Source organism: Pseudoliparis swirei, chromosome 9 (assembly GCF_029220125.1).
Source record: "Pseudoliparis swirei isolate HS2019 ecotype Mariana Trench chromosome 9, NWPU_hadal_v1, whole genome shotgun sequence".
In the NCBI taxonomy this organism is placed as follows: Eukaryota; Metazoa; Chordata; class Actinopteri; order Perciformes; family Liparidae; genus Pseudoliparis; species Pseudoliparis swirei.
The window spans coordinates 4,604,087-4,620,340 of NC_079396.1; the positions used below are offsets into that span (position 1 = coordinate 4,604,087).

Consider the following 16,254-nt stretch of genomic DNA (forward strand, 5'->3'; position numbering starts at 1 on the left):
TACATGGGGGGAGGTTGGAGGGAGGAGGGGGGGCAGCACATAGAGCCGGACGGGTCCAGTCCCCAAGATAATCCATCTGAGAATCACCGAAGAGGATAATTTAGTTTCGGTGTCTCGATCCACCAAATTAGGAAACTGTACTCCCGTAGATTTATTAGATTTCTTTTTTTAAGTGCATAAAAGTTCCACATCAGGACGAGTTGAGTAGACCCCGGGAGGACGTCCTCCACGAGCGGCCGAGCGCGGCGCCACTGCCCATTGAAATGACGGAGGAGTCCCGGTCAGCCGCCCTCAGTACATTTCCAGACTCTTTTTTTCTTTCTTTCTTTCTGTTCTCATCTGATTGGCACGCCGGACGCATGCGCACAACGGTTGCGCGTCTCCCTTGTTACCGCATTTCAGCGCAAGCGCACTTCGGGCCTTTCATGTGTGTGCTTAATATAGCAACAGAAGCAGAATAATGCCGTCGTGTAGTAACAGAGCTTTGACTGGAACACACTTCAATTCAACAATCGTTTAAATATATATATATTTTGTAATGTTACATTCTGCGAATATGGGCGAATATGTACAACAGGAGTAAATTAACGTCAAAATCAAATAAATATAGAGCCCCAGAGTATATTAAGAATTGTTTACATTTTTAATAGGCTACACAAGCACTATCATAACAAATGAGATAGTCCTTCAAGGATAGACACATAGAACAAGAAAAAAACCAGTGGCGCTTTTATTTACCCCTTATTAATGTTTATCACTGTCTTTTGTACCTTTGGACATGGACCTGATTGCTCATGTTACTTATTAGCTTGAAACAGCTCACACCAGGTTTTTGACTGAAGAGCCTTTATGCAGTATAGTGGCAAATTAGTTAACGCATTATTTGTCCCAAATGAACTGGACGCATCAGCAAAAGGCAGACAAGGGACTCGGACACATTATGAAGCCCATTATGATAAAGCAACGTGCGGATGAATACACGTCGTTGTCTCTACCTGTTACATTGCTCTCATTGCACAATTATGCGCTGCAGGGGCAGGTTTTGCATATTGTTGACATGTGTCATCATGTCAGCCCGCATGATTGTTTCATTTTGTGTTTTGTTTTTTTTAACAATTTTTTTTATGAGCGATCCCTGCAGATCTCATAATGCACTGCTCAAGGATATTACAGGGTTTCTTCTGAAATGCATGCAGTCAACTCAAAGGCATTTGGTTTGACTGAATGCTTTGTTTTTGCCACGAGTGTCAAACCCACACCCTAAAGGAACAACATGTCTTCGTAACCCATGGCAGTTGTAGTTAGTTTGAACACTATATGTATTTCCTGGTTAATCTATGGACCAGTTTTTAAGAGAAAAAAGTCTCTTAAACAAAGAAATACAGTTTCTAGACTGTAATCTATTCTGTTTAATCACGAGGCTGCTCTGTAGCCTCAGAGCAATGACTGGGATATTGCACTTTGTACGAATCTTAACTTGCAGCATATTATTTTACTGAAGCTCATCACAGCCTCAAATGTTCTAATCGTTAACACTCAGAAGGACCTACAAGAGGCCCTTAGTTTCCTGTTTCCTGCAGGCACACATTTCCAATTTATGTGTTGAAATGTTCTACAAAACCTTTTTTAAGGCTTTTAATTCGGGAGTCAACTCAGCAAACCCTCACATGTGTATTACATCCCTGCATGTCATTTAAAATGTCAACCTAAGTGTAGACATGGGGACTAATATGTCATTGGTCCATCCATCCATTTTCTAAAGAACATTTTATGTACAGAGTCACAGGAGGCTGGAGACCATCCCAGTACCCAGAATTAAAAGTATTTAGTCTCTGATTAATCCTGAACATACCTCGTCAGCCTAGATGCAGCAAGCCTGATACTTAAAAATAAATAAATAAATATGTGGGCCTATGACTCACCCGATAAATGTGGGGTGATGATATTGCTGTGCATTGATAAAAAAAAAGGGGTCTATGAACAAAACATTCTCCAAAAAAATATCGAAAATCGGCTTCATTTAGTGTGTGTAGTTTATGCAAAGTGTAAACAAGATAAATAAATAAACATTGCACACACCAGACGAGCACGGACGGGATGGGATCCTCCTGCAGAGTCAAAGCTTTCTCAGACGTCAAAGCACCTTCATTCAACCAGGGGTTTTCTCGCGCATGCGCAGCGAGCGGGAGACGATCTCATCAGGGAGAAAAAAAGAAGTTCACACACAAAGCCACGCCTGCGCGGTGCGCCTCTCATTACAGAGAGCGAAGTTGCTGCATCTTTTTAGGAAGCTACATGCTTTTCTTTCGACACCCAAAAGGTCGCATGGTGTCAGGGACGCGCCTAGTCACGGAAACAGTCCGGAGCGCGTTCACGAGGTGCAAGATCGCGCTTTTCAACAGTGAAGTGTATCTTAACAGCGCGTGCCGTGATCCAGCCTGATGGTTTACATTGGGTCACAGCGACCAGTCAATGATTTGCGCCGGTTATATTTCGTGTTTTTCCCCCCTCTCGTCTGGCGTTTTTTTAATTTTTGCAACGCTTTTTAATTTTTCTCTTCTATTTTGCACGCGAGGAAACTGACATCGCAAACTCATCTGCATGAGCGGGGAGCAGGAGCACACAGTATGGTCCGGGAAACCAGACATCTATGGGTGGGAAATCTTCCCGAAAATGTGCGAGAGGAAAAAATCATTGAGCACTTCAAGCGGTGAGTGGAAACGCGAATTAACGATGCGCGTGCGTTTTGTGTATATATACGTGTGTGTGTGTGAGAGATAATTGTTGTAATGTAACGTGCATGGCCAGCATCTCTTCCTCTCTCTGTTGTGTCATATTTTGAGTGAAGTGTGGATGAAGCAGGAGGTTCCCCCCCCCCTGTAGCAGAGTCCCATTTGGCAACTGCTGTCATGAGCGGCAACGTTGTGCTGCATTTGAGCGGAGACGCACAAAAACAAAACACCCGGCCACAGCGCGCGTCACACCGACCCGCGCGGCTTGCGGACATATGTTTTGTTGTTTGTTGCCATTTGTGACACTGTTACTTATAACTTGTATATAGGCTGCAACGATAACTTTGCTGGTCCTTTTTGTGTGTGTGTTTGTGTTTGTGTGCGGCTGGTCATTCGCGCCAGGTGCCCACGGGACTGTTCAGGAACCTTTTTTTTTTTTTTTTACCTGGGTGCCGTTCAAATAAAACGCATTGTTTTTACATGTTAGTGTGTGCGCGCGCGCGTGTGTATACGTGTGTTTAATTTTCTACAACGGTAAACAAACTTCCGCTGCTCGCATCGTAACATGCCGCTGCACTTTCGCAGTCTGCATCTTTTTTGGCAGATTCTGTGTGAAAAGTGTGCCGCCGCGTGCCACCCGGCGTTTTAGTCGGTTGGTCGGGTCAGCGCTTCCAACCAATCAGACCCCCCCCCCCCCCCCCGTGCACGGACAGTCAATCGGCACACTATGTACCTATACGTATTATAAGCGCGCACTGTAGCTGTTGCAAGAACCGGATCTATTTTATCTCTCTCTGTGGCGTCCTAATCTAAATGTTACACGAGTCAGTGAAAGCAACCCCCCCCCCCCAAAGTGACGCGACATCCACGCTGCATCGACGTTGTTGCAAATCGGCTGCGATCGAGCAGAGGAGGGTGGAGGATGATGATGAGGGTGGTGGTGGTGGTGTTGGTGGTGCTCCTCCGCGTTAACTCTCATGCAACATCGAAACGTTACAGTATAGCTACCCGTGTTTACTTTGTGCGCGTAGGAACACAACACAAAGTGGGGGTTGTTCTTCGCTACAATATTGGTGCGTTTGCTCCTCTGCCCCCCCCCCCCCCCCACACACACACACACACAGCTGCTGACTTGCACACAAGCCCCGCAGCGTGATCTGATTTTTATTTTTTATCGATATTTTAATTCCGATATTTCTGATCGAGCTCCATTTTTGTTCTTTTATTCTCTTCCTTTCTGTGGTGCATATTTAAAAACAAAACAAAAACAAACACATGCACCATTTATCTTTCGGCTTTGTTGTCATTACCGGAGGGAGAGAAGACCAACAAAATAAATGTAAATATGATTTTGTGTGTATGCATGCGGCTATCACGGTTGTCTGCGCGCGCTCGCCTCGCTCTCTCTCTCTCTCTCCATCTCCCGCTCTCTCACACTCTCTCTCCCCCCTCTCTCTCCCCCCCCCCCCTCTCTCTCCTCGGCTGTCAAGGAAATCGCAGCCCGCCTCTCTGTCCATATGCGCCCGACCAGACCTCCTAATAACAGCAGTGTGCCTCTCATACGTGATGCGCTCCTGCCTGGGTTGTGTAGGCGTCGCCATATCGCGCGCCGAGGCTGCCAAATCACCAACATTAATCATCATAAATCATGTGTTTAACATGTGTCACCGGGAGGCACCTTTTGTGTATATATAAATTACCCATTCCTCCTGCTCTCTTATTATTTACAGAGGGATGGATGCATCGCAAACATGGCCAGTGCATGTCTCTGATTCGTGGCGCCTCGCGCACAACGCGCAATAATGGACTCATACACCCATGTGTCGTTTTCTTTTACATCAGCCCGCGCTTATGATGTGCGTAATGTTATGTTTCGGGGTAGAGGTCGGAGGTGGGGGCGGGGGCGACTGTCGGCGAGGCTGCCTCTCGGCTGCAGCTTGAACCCACGAGGGAGTCTGAGTCTGCAGGTGCATGACAGCCGCGATGCTTGTGTGTGTGTGTTTGCGCGCGCGTGTGTGTGTGTGTGATGGAAGTCATTGAAGATGGGGGACGGGCTGAATGAGTAAGCAGTGGGAACCGCGGCGTTTTCTAAAATGGCGTCGTCGTCAGAGGCTGTTCAATGTTAGGGGGGGGTGGGGGGCATTGGCAATACATTTATTATGGGCACCTCCGTCGGACAGCGAAAATACAGGGAGTGGGGAGGGAGAGAGAGAGAGATATGATGGCAGGCTTTGTAAACCCAGACTGGGCTCGCAAATTTTTTCCCATCAGTTAAATTCAGCCATCACTAAGGCGAGAGGATGATTCAGGAAACAATGGGACGCTTATCAATAAATACTACAATAAAATAATACACCTTTTTTAAGGGTTTACAGTCGAGGGAGGAACATAAGGTGGAATGATGTTTAAAATGTAACCCACACGTATTCTTTTCTAATAATGCATCAGAAAAAAGCTATATAGACACGCATAGTGCATTCTGAATTAGAATGGTTTATTTGTGTTCTTTTTTTTTAGAACTCGCACAAAGCAAATCAGGAAATGTCTCTTTTTTTTCTTCTTTTTTTCTTTCTGTTCCAAATCTCATCTGTGTGCTTTCCAGTAGCTTTCATTATGAGCACCACCACCGCACCTCCTCCTACACCACATGCTGATGTCAGAACATATATACATTTAATGACACGCAATGTGCCAGTTGCTGGGTTACTGTTGCCTTGAAAGAAGAAAGTACCACAGAGCCGAGAATAAGGGGAGCAAAGCCACCTTGCATCCCCCCCACCCCCATCTCTCTCTGACATCATTTAATTCAATATTATATCTGGAAACGGGTGTCATCCTTTAGGAAAGTGCATTATTTAATGCTTTTTAATTTTTCTTTTACTGTGAATTCCAAACTGAACACTTGCTGTTTGCAAATTCACAAACACTGAAGCCCCCCCTCCTCCTCCTCCTCCCCCTCCTGTAATTTGGGTTGAAAACCTGGTGATCACCTCGTGTGTTTTCCGCTGTGTTCTCTGCAGATATGGACGCGTGGAGAGCGTCAAGGTGCTGCCCAAGCGCGGCTCGGAAGGCGGAGTCGCGGCCTTTGTGGATTTTGTGGACATTAAAAGCGCTCAGAAGGCTCATAACGCTATCAACAAGATGGGGGACAGAGACCTGCGCACTGATTACAATGAACCGGGCACAATCCCCACTGCGGCGAGGGGGCTGGACGATAGTCTGTCCTTAGGCTCTCGTGGCCGGGACGTATCAGGGTTCACGAGGGCGGCAGGGGGGACCGTGTATGGCCCCCCCACGTCGCTCCACAGCAGAGACGGACGCTATGAACGCAGACTAGACGGGTAAGTGGACACAGTTTCTCTGAAGACTGGGTGGGGGGGGGGGGGGGGGGGGGGACGGACCGTGGTTTCTTACACCTTACCTCCCCAAGCATCTTCCCACCATCTATTCATTTACTTGTCTGGGGCGGGGGAGGGGCGCCAACACGGACATATTCCATAAGTGATGCAAGCAAAATCGTAGCGCATCAGTCGCCTTTTTAGGAATAGCCACTATCGTTTATTCTGTTGGGGGGGGGGGGGGATTATATTTTGTGATCTTAAAACATCTCTGTGAGGTGGAAAGTACGAGGGGCAAAAGATTGGATATGGTAAAAAAAAAAAAATCCCAGGATTATAGGAGATTGCAGGGTTTGAGGGGGGGGGGGGGGGTGAGAAAAAGAGAGAGTGGTCCAGCAGCCATCCCTGGGATTCCCCTAATCTGGAGTTACGCGCCCTGCTTCGTGGATTAATGTCACTCTTTTTTTCCCTCATGTAACAAAACAACCAAGAGCACACGCTATATGTAAAAAAAACAACAACAAAAAACACCCCACCATTGTTTGGATTAGTCTCTAATTTGGTTTCCGATTATCGTTCACTCTTCACGGAGGTGATCACTTGGAGTCACGAGGATAACCGACACAGGATATGTATCCCCTCTCCGTTGGATTAACGCTGGCCAGATACTTTCAGGATATCATGCTTAAAGGTACGGGTTGCTTTCTTGGTTCTCTTGGGTTTTTTTTGGTGGTTATTTTATTTGGAATCATAACTCAAAATCAGGGCATTACAATTTGAGTGCTGGGAGACGTCCACCGGTGATCCAACTGAGTACAGACGATAAAAACAGTGAGCAAATCATTTTAATTTGTTTCCCTTCTTGCCTCCATGTTTTTGTGGAGATTATTCTCGAGACTTCCAGATCTAACGAGGACCGACACGGACTAATGTTTGGATCGTACAATTCAAAAAAAGAAGAATGCTGGAAATTGGGACTGAAAAAGTAGCCGCTGGAGATTAAGCGGCCTCTCGTCTGTGGATTACCCAGATTACCCACTCCTTTCCTTGGAACGTGGAACTATAATTTAAACACGGATACAAACAACAACAACAAAAACGCACGCACGCAGAATCGGTGAACAAAGCGGCCGATCGACGCCGTTTCCCCCACTGACTTGTTTGGACTCTTCCGAACATCCACAAGCTTCAGAACCGCTCTGAGTGTTCTCCGCCCTGGAGGATGAACACAGTGCTCCTATACGAACAATAATCTGGATTACCGTTGACGGAGAGAGAGAGAAAGAGACATGTTCTTCACTCTTAATCTGATTTTCCAAAGGAGGAATGCCCAAGACTTCACACTGAAGATGCAAGACTTTTTTTTTTACCCCTCCCCTCCTCCTCATCACTTCCATCACTGCCTTTGGGGAATCATGTGCACTACTTTCTGAAGAGGGATTTATGGATATCACGCATTAATTTTACCGGATTCACCCCCCCCCCCCCCTACGTTTGGATGGTTATATGGACTCCAATTGACATTTTCCAGCATACAAAGCATCCTACGCTGGATCCGTACGAAGCCAATTTTGACACTAGAGGTCCCTTGCCCTGAAGACGAGGATTACGTTTCTTTCTAATGTGAACAATTTTGTTTCCCCCCCCTTCCTCTCCTCGCCACTCATCATTCTGGCCTTTTTTTTTCTTTTTTTCCCCCGCTCACAAAGTTCTGTCTCCCTAGATTGTATTTGGAATAATAGGTCAAGTTACCACTCTCTCTCAAAAGGTTGGTATGTCCTGCCCTGTGTATTTTAGCTGTCCTCTCTAACCCCCTATAGTTTGAACCCCTGTCTCTCTCTCTCCACTTCCCCACTAACCGAAGTAGCCGGTACATCGACTGCTCTCACCGCCTGTGTGTCTGTGCTGAAGTCTTAACCTTGTGTTGTTTTCCTTTTCCCCCTTCCTCTCACCTGACCCACACGCTCGTTCTACTCATGATAAATAGACCCAGATCCACCATTTTAGAGACAAACACAAATATATTTATTGTTATTCTAATATTATTTTTAGATGATGATATTGTCTTCAATAAGGCTGTGTAAGAATTCAAAGATTCATCACATACTTGTATGTGCAGTGTAAAGTGGTGGCGGTGCACTGCACTGAATAAGAGGAGTACAAAATAAATAAGGATTTGAAATATATATATATATTATATATATTCACATTTTATAATGTATTAAACAGTGAGAGAGAATGAAATGCATCTTAAATTAACCTCTTCTAATGTAAGCTCTTGTCTAGTTTAGGATTTTTACTTGTCAGTATATTTTATTGTATTTTTTTTGAGTTGATTTAATAATATTGCTACATTGAATTTTGTTATCAAGCAAAAATACTTAACATTTGCACTTTAAAAAATATTAATATAATATATAAAATATTGAATTAAATGCGTCACGGTTGAATTCTGGGCTAGAGGTTGGAAAACAAAACCATATTTGAAATGTGACTTTAGAAAAAAAACACTGACAAAAGGCCTTTCATAAAGTGAATGATTGATTGATTTAATTTAAAATAATAATCATGGTAATCATTAGTTCCAGCACCAGTGTCTTTTGTTCCTGCCTTGCAGCTGCAGTTTTTAAAATGTCTCCAGCTTCCTTTTTTTTCTGGGACAAGAGAAGAATATGAATCCGGTATAAGATGCCACGGGGTGCAGATTCAACATTTGTTTCTTAAGCTCCTGAGACGTATAACTAATTCAAGATTATTTTTTGTAGAATTCCACTCGTACTAGTGAGTCGGCCTCAGTCCTTGTCAGGAAATGTGCAGGTAGAGAGATTACAAGTCCCTGGCTGGATTTTAATGTCTCCGTGTACAATAAGAGACTTTTCTCTCGCATGTATACTTTGATTTCTGTGCCTTTATTTAATTTCTGATTGTATTGGACTGTAGAGGGGGAACATTGCAAATCAATAAATGGGACTGATTCATGGCAGTGCTGTCTTTCCAGGATTGTTGCTTCAGTTTGATGGATCACCGTAATTTGTAGTTTATTCACTGGATTAAACCAAAAGCACTTCTTCCAATTCTTTGGTTAATAAAAAATAAATTCTCCCATGAATATATACTATGTCACTATATATATATATATATATATAGAGAGAGAATTTCAGATATTGTTTCCTTGAATATATACTATGTCATTAATATATATATATAATTTAAAAAAGATATATATATATATAAAAAAAAGATATATATAAATATTAAAGGTTACTATATATTAATATATATATTAGTTTTTTTTCCCTTGAATATATACTATGTCACTAATATATATATATATATAATTGTTTTTCCCTTGAAAAAAAAGAAGAAACAAATATATATACATATATATTCAAGGTTACTGTATTTTAATATATACTCAAGGAAAAAATATCTCAACATCATGATACAATATTACATAAAGTGATAGAAATCCAACCAAGGCTCTGTGCTTTGAGCATATCAAGGTGTCCCAGGAGGTCATTTAACATTGAACGATGTCTAAATATTTTTGGAAATTTTAGAATTGAATTGATATGCAGGTATTGCTCACACAACGGCAGAGTCTCCACATAAAATCCCTTCTGAGCATTCTGCTGGGATGCATCCATGTGAACGATGCTCTCCCCGTTATCCCCAAAACAGTTGATGTGTTTAGCATGCACCGGAGCAGACGAATAATCAAACACTGATGGGAAATCTGCAGGAAAAGAAAAAAAAAGAAAGTCCAACTGAATTATTTTAATCCCCATGAATAATGTAGAACCTGTTTTGTGTAAAGTGAAATTGAAGGCTATCTATTGAGCAGTGAGCCTGCGCCACCAAATTAGCATTTTCAGGAGCATCTAGGGGTCAAGGTAATCCATCAATTTCACTGCAGACATCGTTAGACCATAGATGTTATTCATGAATCCAGCAGACGGATGATTAAATCAAATAAGATGAAGCAGAATTGGCCCCGGACCGGCTGTACTTTACGTATAGTGCAATGAAATACAGACGTAGTGCTATAGCTGCTTCGACATCCAGTCGACGATGTGCTCACCGTGCAGTCTTTTGTTCTCGCGCCGCCCGGCAAAGGCCTTTTTGTTGAAACGCTTCCATTTACAAGCCAGTACATTGACATCGCTTGTGTCTATAGGTTACATTTATGTCAACATTGACACAGATTGGTCACGACGCAGAGTGACGTCGCACTAACTATCGTCATTAAGAATTACTGTGCAAACAACCTAAATTGTGTATCCTTAAAGCAAGGGTGTCAAACTAATCTTCACCGAGGGCCACATCAGCATCATGGCTGCCTCTTCAAGGGTTTTAACTGTAACTCTGTGTAAACTACTCAAACATATGGTTAAATAACTCTCTTTGCATTTGATTATTGTTTATTTGAGTGTAGAAATATTGTACATACGACATTTTTTCTAATATTGTAACATAAATCCATTTAATTTGAAACCTTCAAAATAAAAGCACGGGATATTTTTTAATTTTTAATTTTCTGAAAGAAAAGGTGATCACATGTCTTTAAAGCCGTCGGGGGGGCACATAAAATAATGTGGCGGGCCCTTGTGTTTGACACCTGCGCCTTTTCTTTTTTTAAAGGGTTCAAATGTGTCTCAGCGTATGATTGCAGTCCATCAAAGTCCTCAGAGAAAGGCTTGTGAATATGAGTAACACATTCTCAGTCGGATGTAAAGGTCAGGTTGGGCATTTTAGGAAACTCATCTTATGGATCATTTACCAAAAAGCCTTTCACGACATCGCGGGCCATCAGCGATGAAGAGGAAGGTGCTCGAGCCATTTATCTTCATGTAACCCGGTCGCCCCCTGTGTGACCCGCATGGCTTCTAACGCTCAGACTGGGACCCGTTTCCCCGTCAGCTGGTGATCTCCTACACCACCCAAATGCAATTTGACGTCGTTCTCGTGAACATGCGCCTCTTTCGAAGAATAAAATCCTAGAAAACTAATAAACGCCACACAAGGAGAGCCTATAACGTGAATTACAAATGTTTTCCTCGAGTCAAACGAAAAAGCCTCGTGGCCCCGTGTTCACAACCGAAGGCTGCGGCTGACTTCTCCTTTTGATGAGAAACACTTCCAGAAGTTTCTTTCATGTTGCAAATGTCTTTGATTTAGGCTTACCGCTCTTTTGTTGGCATAGCAACGTGCAACCCAGCAGGCAAAAAACATTTGACTAGACCTATCTTAACACCGATGTAATCAAAACATCTCTGATGGCCCAGACGGTTTGGATGTCCGCGTCAATCATGACGAGGATGTGATTACCTTCTTTCTCACGCTTAGTATTGACAGCTTGATTTGGAGTTATCTTGTCTAGTTCTATAATCGAGTATTTCTTTGTTGGAAGTTGAAAGTAGACATTGGGGATGGGAGAAGGAGGAAATGAGGGTCTTAAATGTTGCACTTCCAACATAACGCACATCTTTGATTTCTGTGATTACATTGGCATATTTATACGAGCAATTTATTATCAATTCAAAAACATGCGGAATTTCCAAATGTGTGTGTGTGTGTATATATATACATATATATATGTTTATACTGTGTATGTATGTATATAATGTATATGTATATATGGTATGTGATATGTATGTGTGTGTATATATGTGTATGTATGTATACATATACAGGACTGTCTCAGAAAATTAGAATATTGTGATAAAGTTCTTTATTTTCTGTAATGCAATTAAAAAAACAAAAATGTCATGCATTCTGGATTCATTACAAATCAACTGAAATATTGCAAGCCTTTTATTCTTTTAATATTGCTGATTATGGCTTACAGCTTAAGAAAACTCTAAAATCCTATCTCATAAAATTTGAATATTTCCTCAGACCAAGTAAAAAAAAAGATTTATAACAGCAAAACAAAATCAAACATTTGAAAATGTGTTTCCAGGTGTTTCGAGTTAATTAGACGATTCAAGTGATTTGTTTAATACCCTACTAGTATACTTTTTCATGATATTCTAATATTTAGAGATAGGATATTTGAGTTTTCTTAAGCTGTAAGCCATAATCAGCAATATTAAAAGAATAAAAGGCTTGCAATATTTCAGTTGATTTGTAATGAATCCAGAATGCATGACATTTTTGTTTTTTTAATTGCATTACAGAAAATAAAGAACTTTATCACAATATTCTAATTTTCTGAGACAGTCCTGTATGTATGTATGTATATATCTATGTGTATACATATATATATATGTGTGTGTGTATATATATATGTGTGTGTCTGTGTGTGCGTGTATATATATATAATATACATGTATTTGTGTATATACTGTGTATATACATTTATGTGTGTGTGTGTGTATATATATATATATATATGAGAGAGAAAGATCATCCTTACCAATTATTGATATTTACACTTAATAAAACATCATTTTATATCATTATATGTACACACAATATAATCTCTCTCAAAAGTCGACAGTCGAGGTTTACCGTTAACATTCGCCACCGTCTTGAATTTTAATACGTTTCTAATACAAAGAATAATAAGTCACGGAGAGTTTGAAAGAGTTGTTCAAATCAAACCATGAGCCGCCCTGCGTTGGAACACCGCGGCTAATTTGATGATTTTATAATGTGATCTGAATTCAAACGCTGGTAATTGCTGTCCTGTCCCGCTCATTAGTGGAGTTTGGTAATACGACGGCTGTAATGAGACAGCAGTCTTATTAACTCATTAAATTATGATTGCTTTATTCCGAACGAGGATGTTCGGATCTGAGCAGAATGTCCTTAATAGCACCATTTAAATATATTTTATATGTGCGTTCCCACAAAAGAAGCTTTTGAAGACCTTTTCCTCACGAGAACCAATGGTGTTAAATTATGTAACATTAAACACAAAAGGTTTGCCATAAGCCGCATAAAAAAAAAACTTCAACAAAGCATCCCAGATAAATAATAAAATGTCTCAGAAAGTGGCTTTTGTTGTAGTTTTTAAGAATGACTTAGTAAACATCCTGCAATTATACTTTAAAAATAATCTCCAGATGTCTATCCTTTTTTTTTTTTAAACACTGAATGCATGCTCTCTTTGCTCAGAATCTCTTCCGGTCATTCTCTGCTTCTTGTATAAATGTCATCAGAATGTGTGCATCTTACTCTAGGGTACAGTTCTATATCTCTTTGATGTTTTTGAACTGATAAAACCATTTACTTATAACCCATTTGCGTTCAAAGGAAAGCAGTTTTTAAACGGTGAACACCTCCTCGGAAAAACCTCACGGCACCTCAGTGGCAGTCGGTTCTGATCCATTTCATCTCGGAGCCACGTACAGTTCCGACCAATCGGCTGTCTCCACCAGTTCATCCTCTCGTAGTTATCGGCTAAAACAAGAACGATCTCTTTTAGATTCTTACCAACTTCCGACCACTTCAGTGCCCTGTCTTTGTGTCTACTTAAGTCAAAACCCACCAGAACCACCTGATGAGTCTGTTTGTGTCTGATGCCTTGAATGCCGCCGTAACGAGATGCTCTGTCTTCCTGTTTCGTTAGGACGGCTGAGAGTCGGGATCGGGCGTACGACCACGGTGTCTACGGACATCACGAGCGTCCCGGCAGCAGCTTCGAACGCCAGCGGCACTACGAAGCGGCCGACTACTACCGCGACGCGCGGGAGAGGACTCTGAGCGCGGCCGGGGGCACCGGGTCCGCCGCCTCCGGCGGAAGCGGTCCGGCGCCGCCGTCGTCCTCATCGGGAGTCGGCGGGACTGTCGTCGGCGCCGTCGCCGCCGGCAACGCGGGAACGGGCGGATCGGCGGGGGCGGCGCCGGCGGGAAGCGGAGGGCCCACTGCCTCCGGCGCGGCGGGCTTCTTCCGCTCCCACAGCAGGAGCCCGTGTCGCTTCGAGGCGCCGGAGCCTCGCTACGAGCCTCGCGCCCGGGAACCTTTCACTTTGGCCAGCGTGGTGCACCGGGACCTTTACAGGGAGGAGAGGGGTCGGCGCGGCGAGCGGCCGTACCGCCACAGTCGCAGCCGGTCGCCGCACTCCGCGCATTCGCGGAATCCTTCGCCTCAGAGGCCGGCGAGTCAGGCGACCCGGCCGCCGCGCTCCCACAGCGGCTCCGGCACCCACAGCCGCTCCTCCAGTTCCGACTCGGTCAGCAGCACCAGCAGCAGCACGAGTGGCAGGTGAGCGGAGCGGGCCAGGTCCCTATACCGTTGTGCGTGGCTGTTGTTGTTGTTGTTTACCTTTCGTGCATCCCAGGCTCCGACGAGGGATGGACGACCGGGTACTTTTTCAGAAGGAAACCGGCCTTCTCTCTGGTCGCAGGCCTTCATCTCACGGAGTCTAACCGTACGACAGTTTCCATTGAAATTCCAAAGCTTAAAAATTAAATGTATCTTCTTCCTGCTCACCAGAGTCCAGGTCACAGTGGTGTGTGTATAGCAGGGTGGGAAATACGTTGCTGATGAGGCTAAAACAGGATTACTGCTTGACTAATGTTTTACCAATATCCGATCGGTTGGTTTGGGCCCTTTTTTTATTTAAAATACGGAAATGCAGAGATGAGCTTCCGATGAGCGCCGGCACGCGGCCAAGCGGCGGCCTACTGGGGGCGTCGCGCTACTGCAAGTAGTACCAGCGTGCACGCGCGCTGTTAAGTTATGGCTCGTTTTGAAGGTTATGTAACCACGATTCCGGGGGGGAAGGGGGGAGGGGGGAGGGGGGGCAAGTTGACAGACATTAGTCACGTGATCAAATGAAGGGCGTTGCCATTACGCTCGGCCTTCATTAAACGGTGAGAACACCAGGCTGCTACAGCAATAACAATACAGATCGGTCTGGTCGGTTTTTACTTGATATTCTGCTTCTTATTTTTTTTTATGAAGGAGGCGTCTGGTTACCGGGGCTCATCATATCCCCCCCCCCCCATATATATATATTTTCTTTTTCAGCAGAAAGTAGCCTTGAAACACATCTCAGTGCAAACCCTGCCGTGAAACAGTGTTTACTCAACTAGGTGGCCATGTACAAGGCGGCATACATCGGAATGTATTGCTAACATTGCGTGGTTAAAATGGAACCGTATATAAGAACGCATTCACCGAATCAATGTCTTTATATGTTTCCGTCAGCGACATGCTTTATGGAAAATGAAAACTCTGTCTGTCTTTGTGGGCAGATTCGTGGTAAAGCTTTCCTTTCTGCCGATCACATTTAGCTGCGTCTGGCACAGCTGTTTCACATCTGAGACCAGTGATTTCAGTATTTAGATGTAGAGTATTTCTTTAGAGAAGAAAAGGGAGAGGAAGGATTTTTATACAGGTTTTTTGGGGGGGGGGATTTCTGTAATCTGTGTATAATACCGTCTTTTACATGTATATTGGGTACGGAAAGTATTCAGACCCCATTAAAATGTTCACTCTTTGTTTCACTGCAGCCATTTGCTAAAATCCAAAAAGTTCATTTTATTTCTCATTAATGTTCACTCAGCACCCCATCTTGACAGGAAAAAACAGAAATGTAGAAATGGTTGCACATTTATTAAAAATAAAAAACTGAAATATCACATGGTGATAAGGATTCAGATCCTTTGCTGTGACGCTCATCGTGAACTCACTGTCCATTTCTTCTGATCCTCCTTGAGATGGGTTTACTCCTTCATTGGAGTCCAGCTGTGTTTAAATAAACTGATTGGACTTGTTTAGTTAAGGCACACACCTGTCCATATAAGACCTTACAGCTCACAGTGCATGTCAGAGCCAATGAGAATCAGCCGTGTTCAATATTGGCAATATTGAACACGGCAATAGAGTAAAAAACACAATTTTTTATAACATTAACCATTTCAATTTATCATATCTCCTAATACCGTGTCATGTCTGTTTCCTCAGGAGATACTGCATTATTTTTGGCATTATTATTATTTAAAATGGTGTTATGAAAGCACCATCTTACCCAACAACATGGCCAAACCTCACGTTCATGTGAACAACACCGCTGTGCTCCACCCAGCAGGACACACACACACACACACACACACACACACACGCATGCATTGCATAGAATTTCCAATTCAAATTCTGTAAACCTTTTCAAGCCGTGTTTCGTGTGCAAATGTGGTTCCACCCTCGTGTGTGCGAGTGCTCTTTGTACTCG

The 16,254-nt window shown here is 43.2% G+C and overlaps 1 protein-coding gene across 2 annotated transcripts in view; it reads left to right on the forward strand.

Annotated features, from left to right (window-relative positions):
- The first annotated feature begins 2,285 nt into the window (after positions 1-2,285).
- spen (spen family transcriptional repressor) overlaps positions 2,286-16,254 on the forward strand; it is a 29,028-nt gene continuing 15,059 nt past the window's right edge. For both annotated transcript variants that reach the window (XM_056423246.1, XM_056423247.1), the window contains exons 1-3: positions 2,286-2,710; positions 5,753-6,073; positions 13,647-14,282. In XM_056423246.1, coding sequence (XP_056279221.1) covers positions 2,628-2,710; positions 5,753-6,073; positions 13,647-14,282 — 1,040 coding nt within the window. In that variant the 5' untranslated portion in view covers positions 2,286-2,627. The remainder of the gene's footprint in view (positions 2,711-5,752; positions 6,074-13,646; positions 14,283-16,254) is intronic.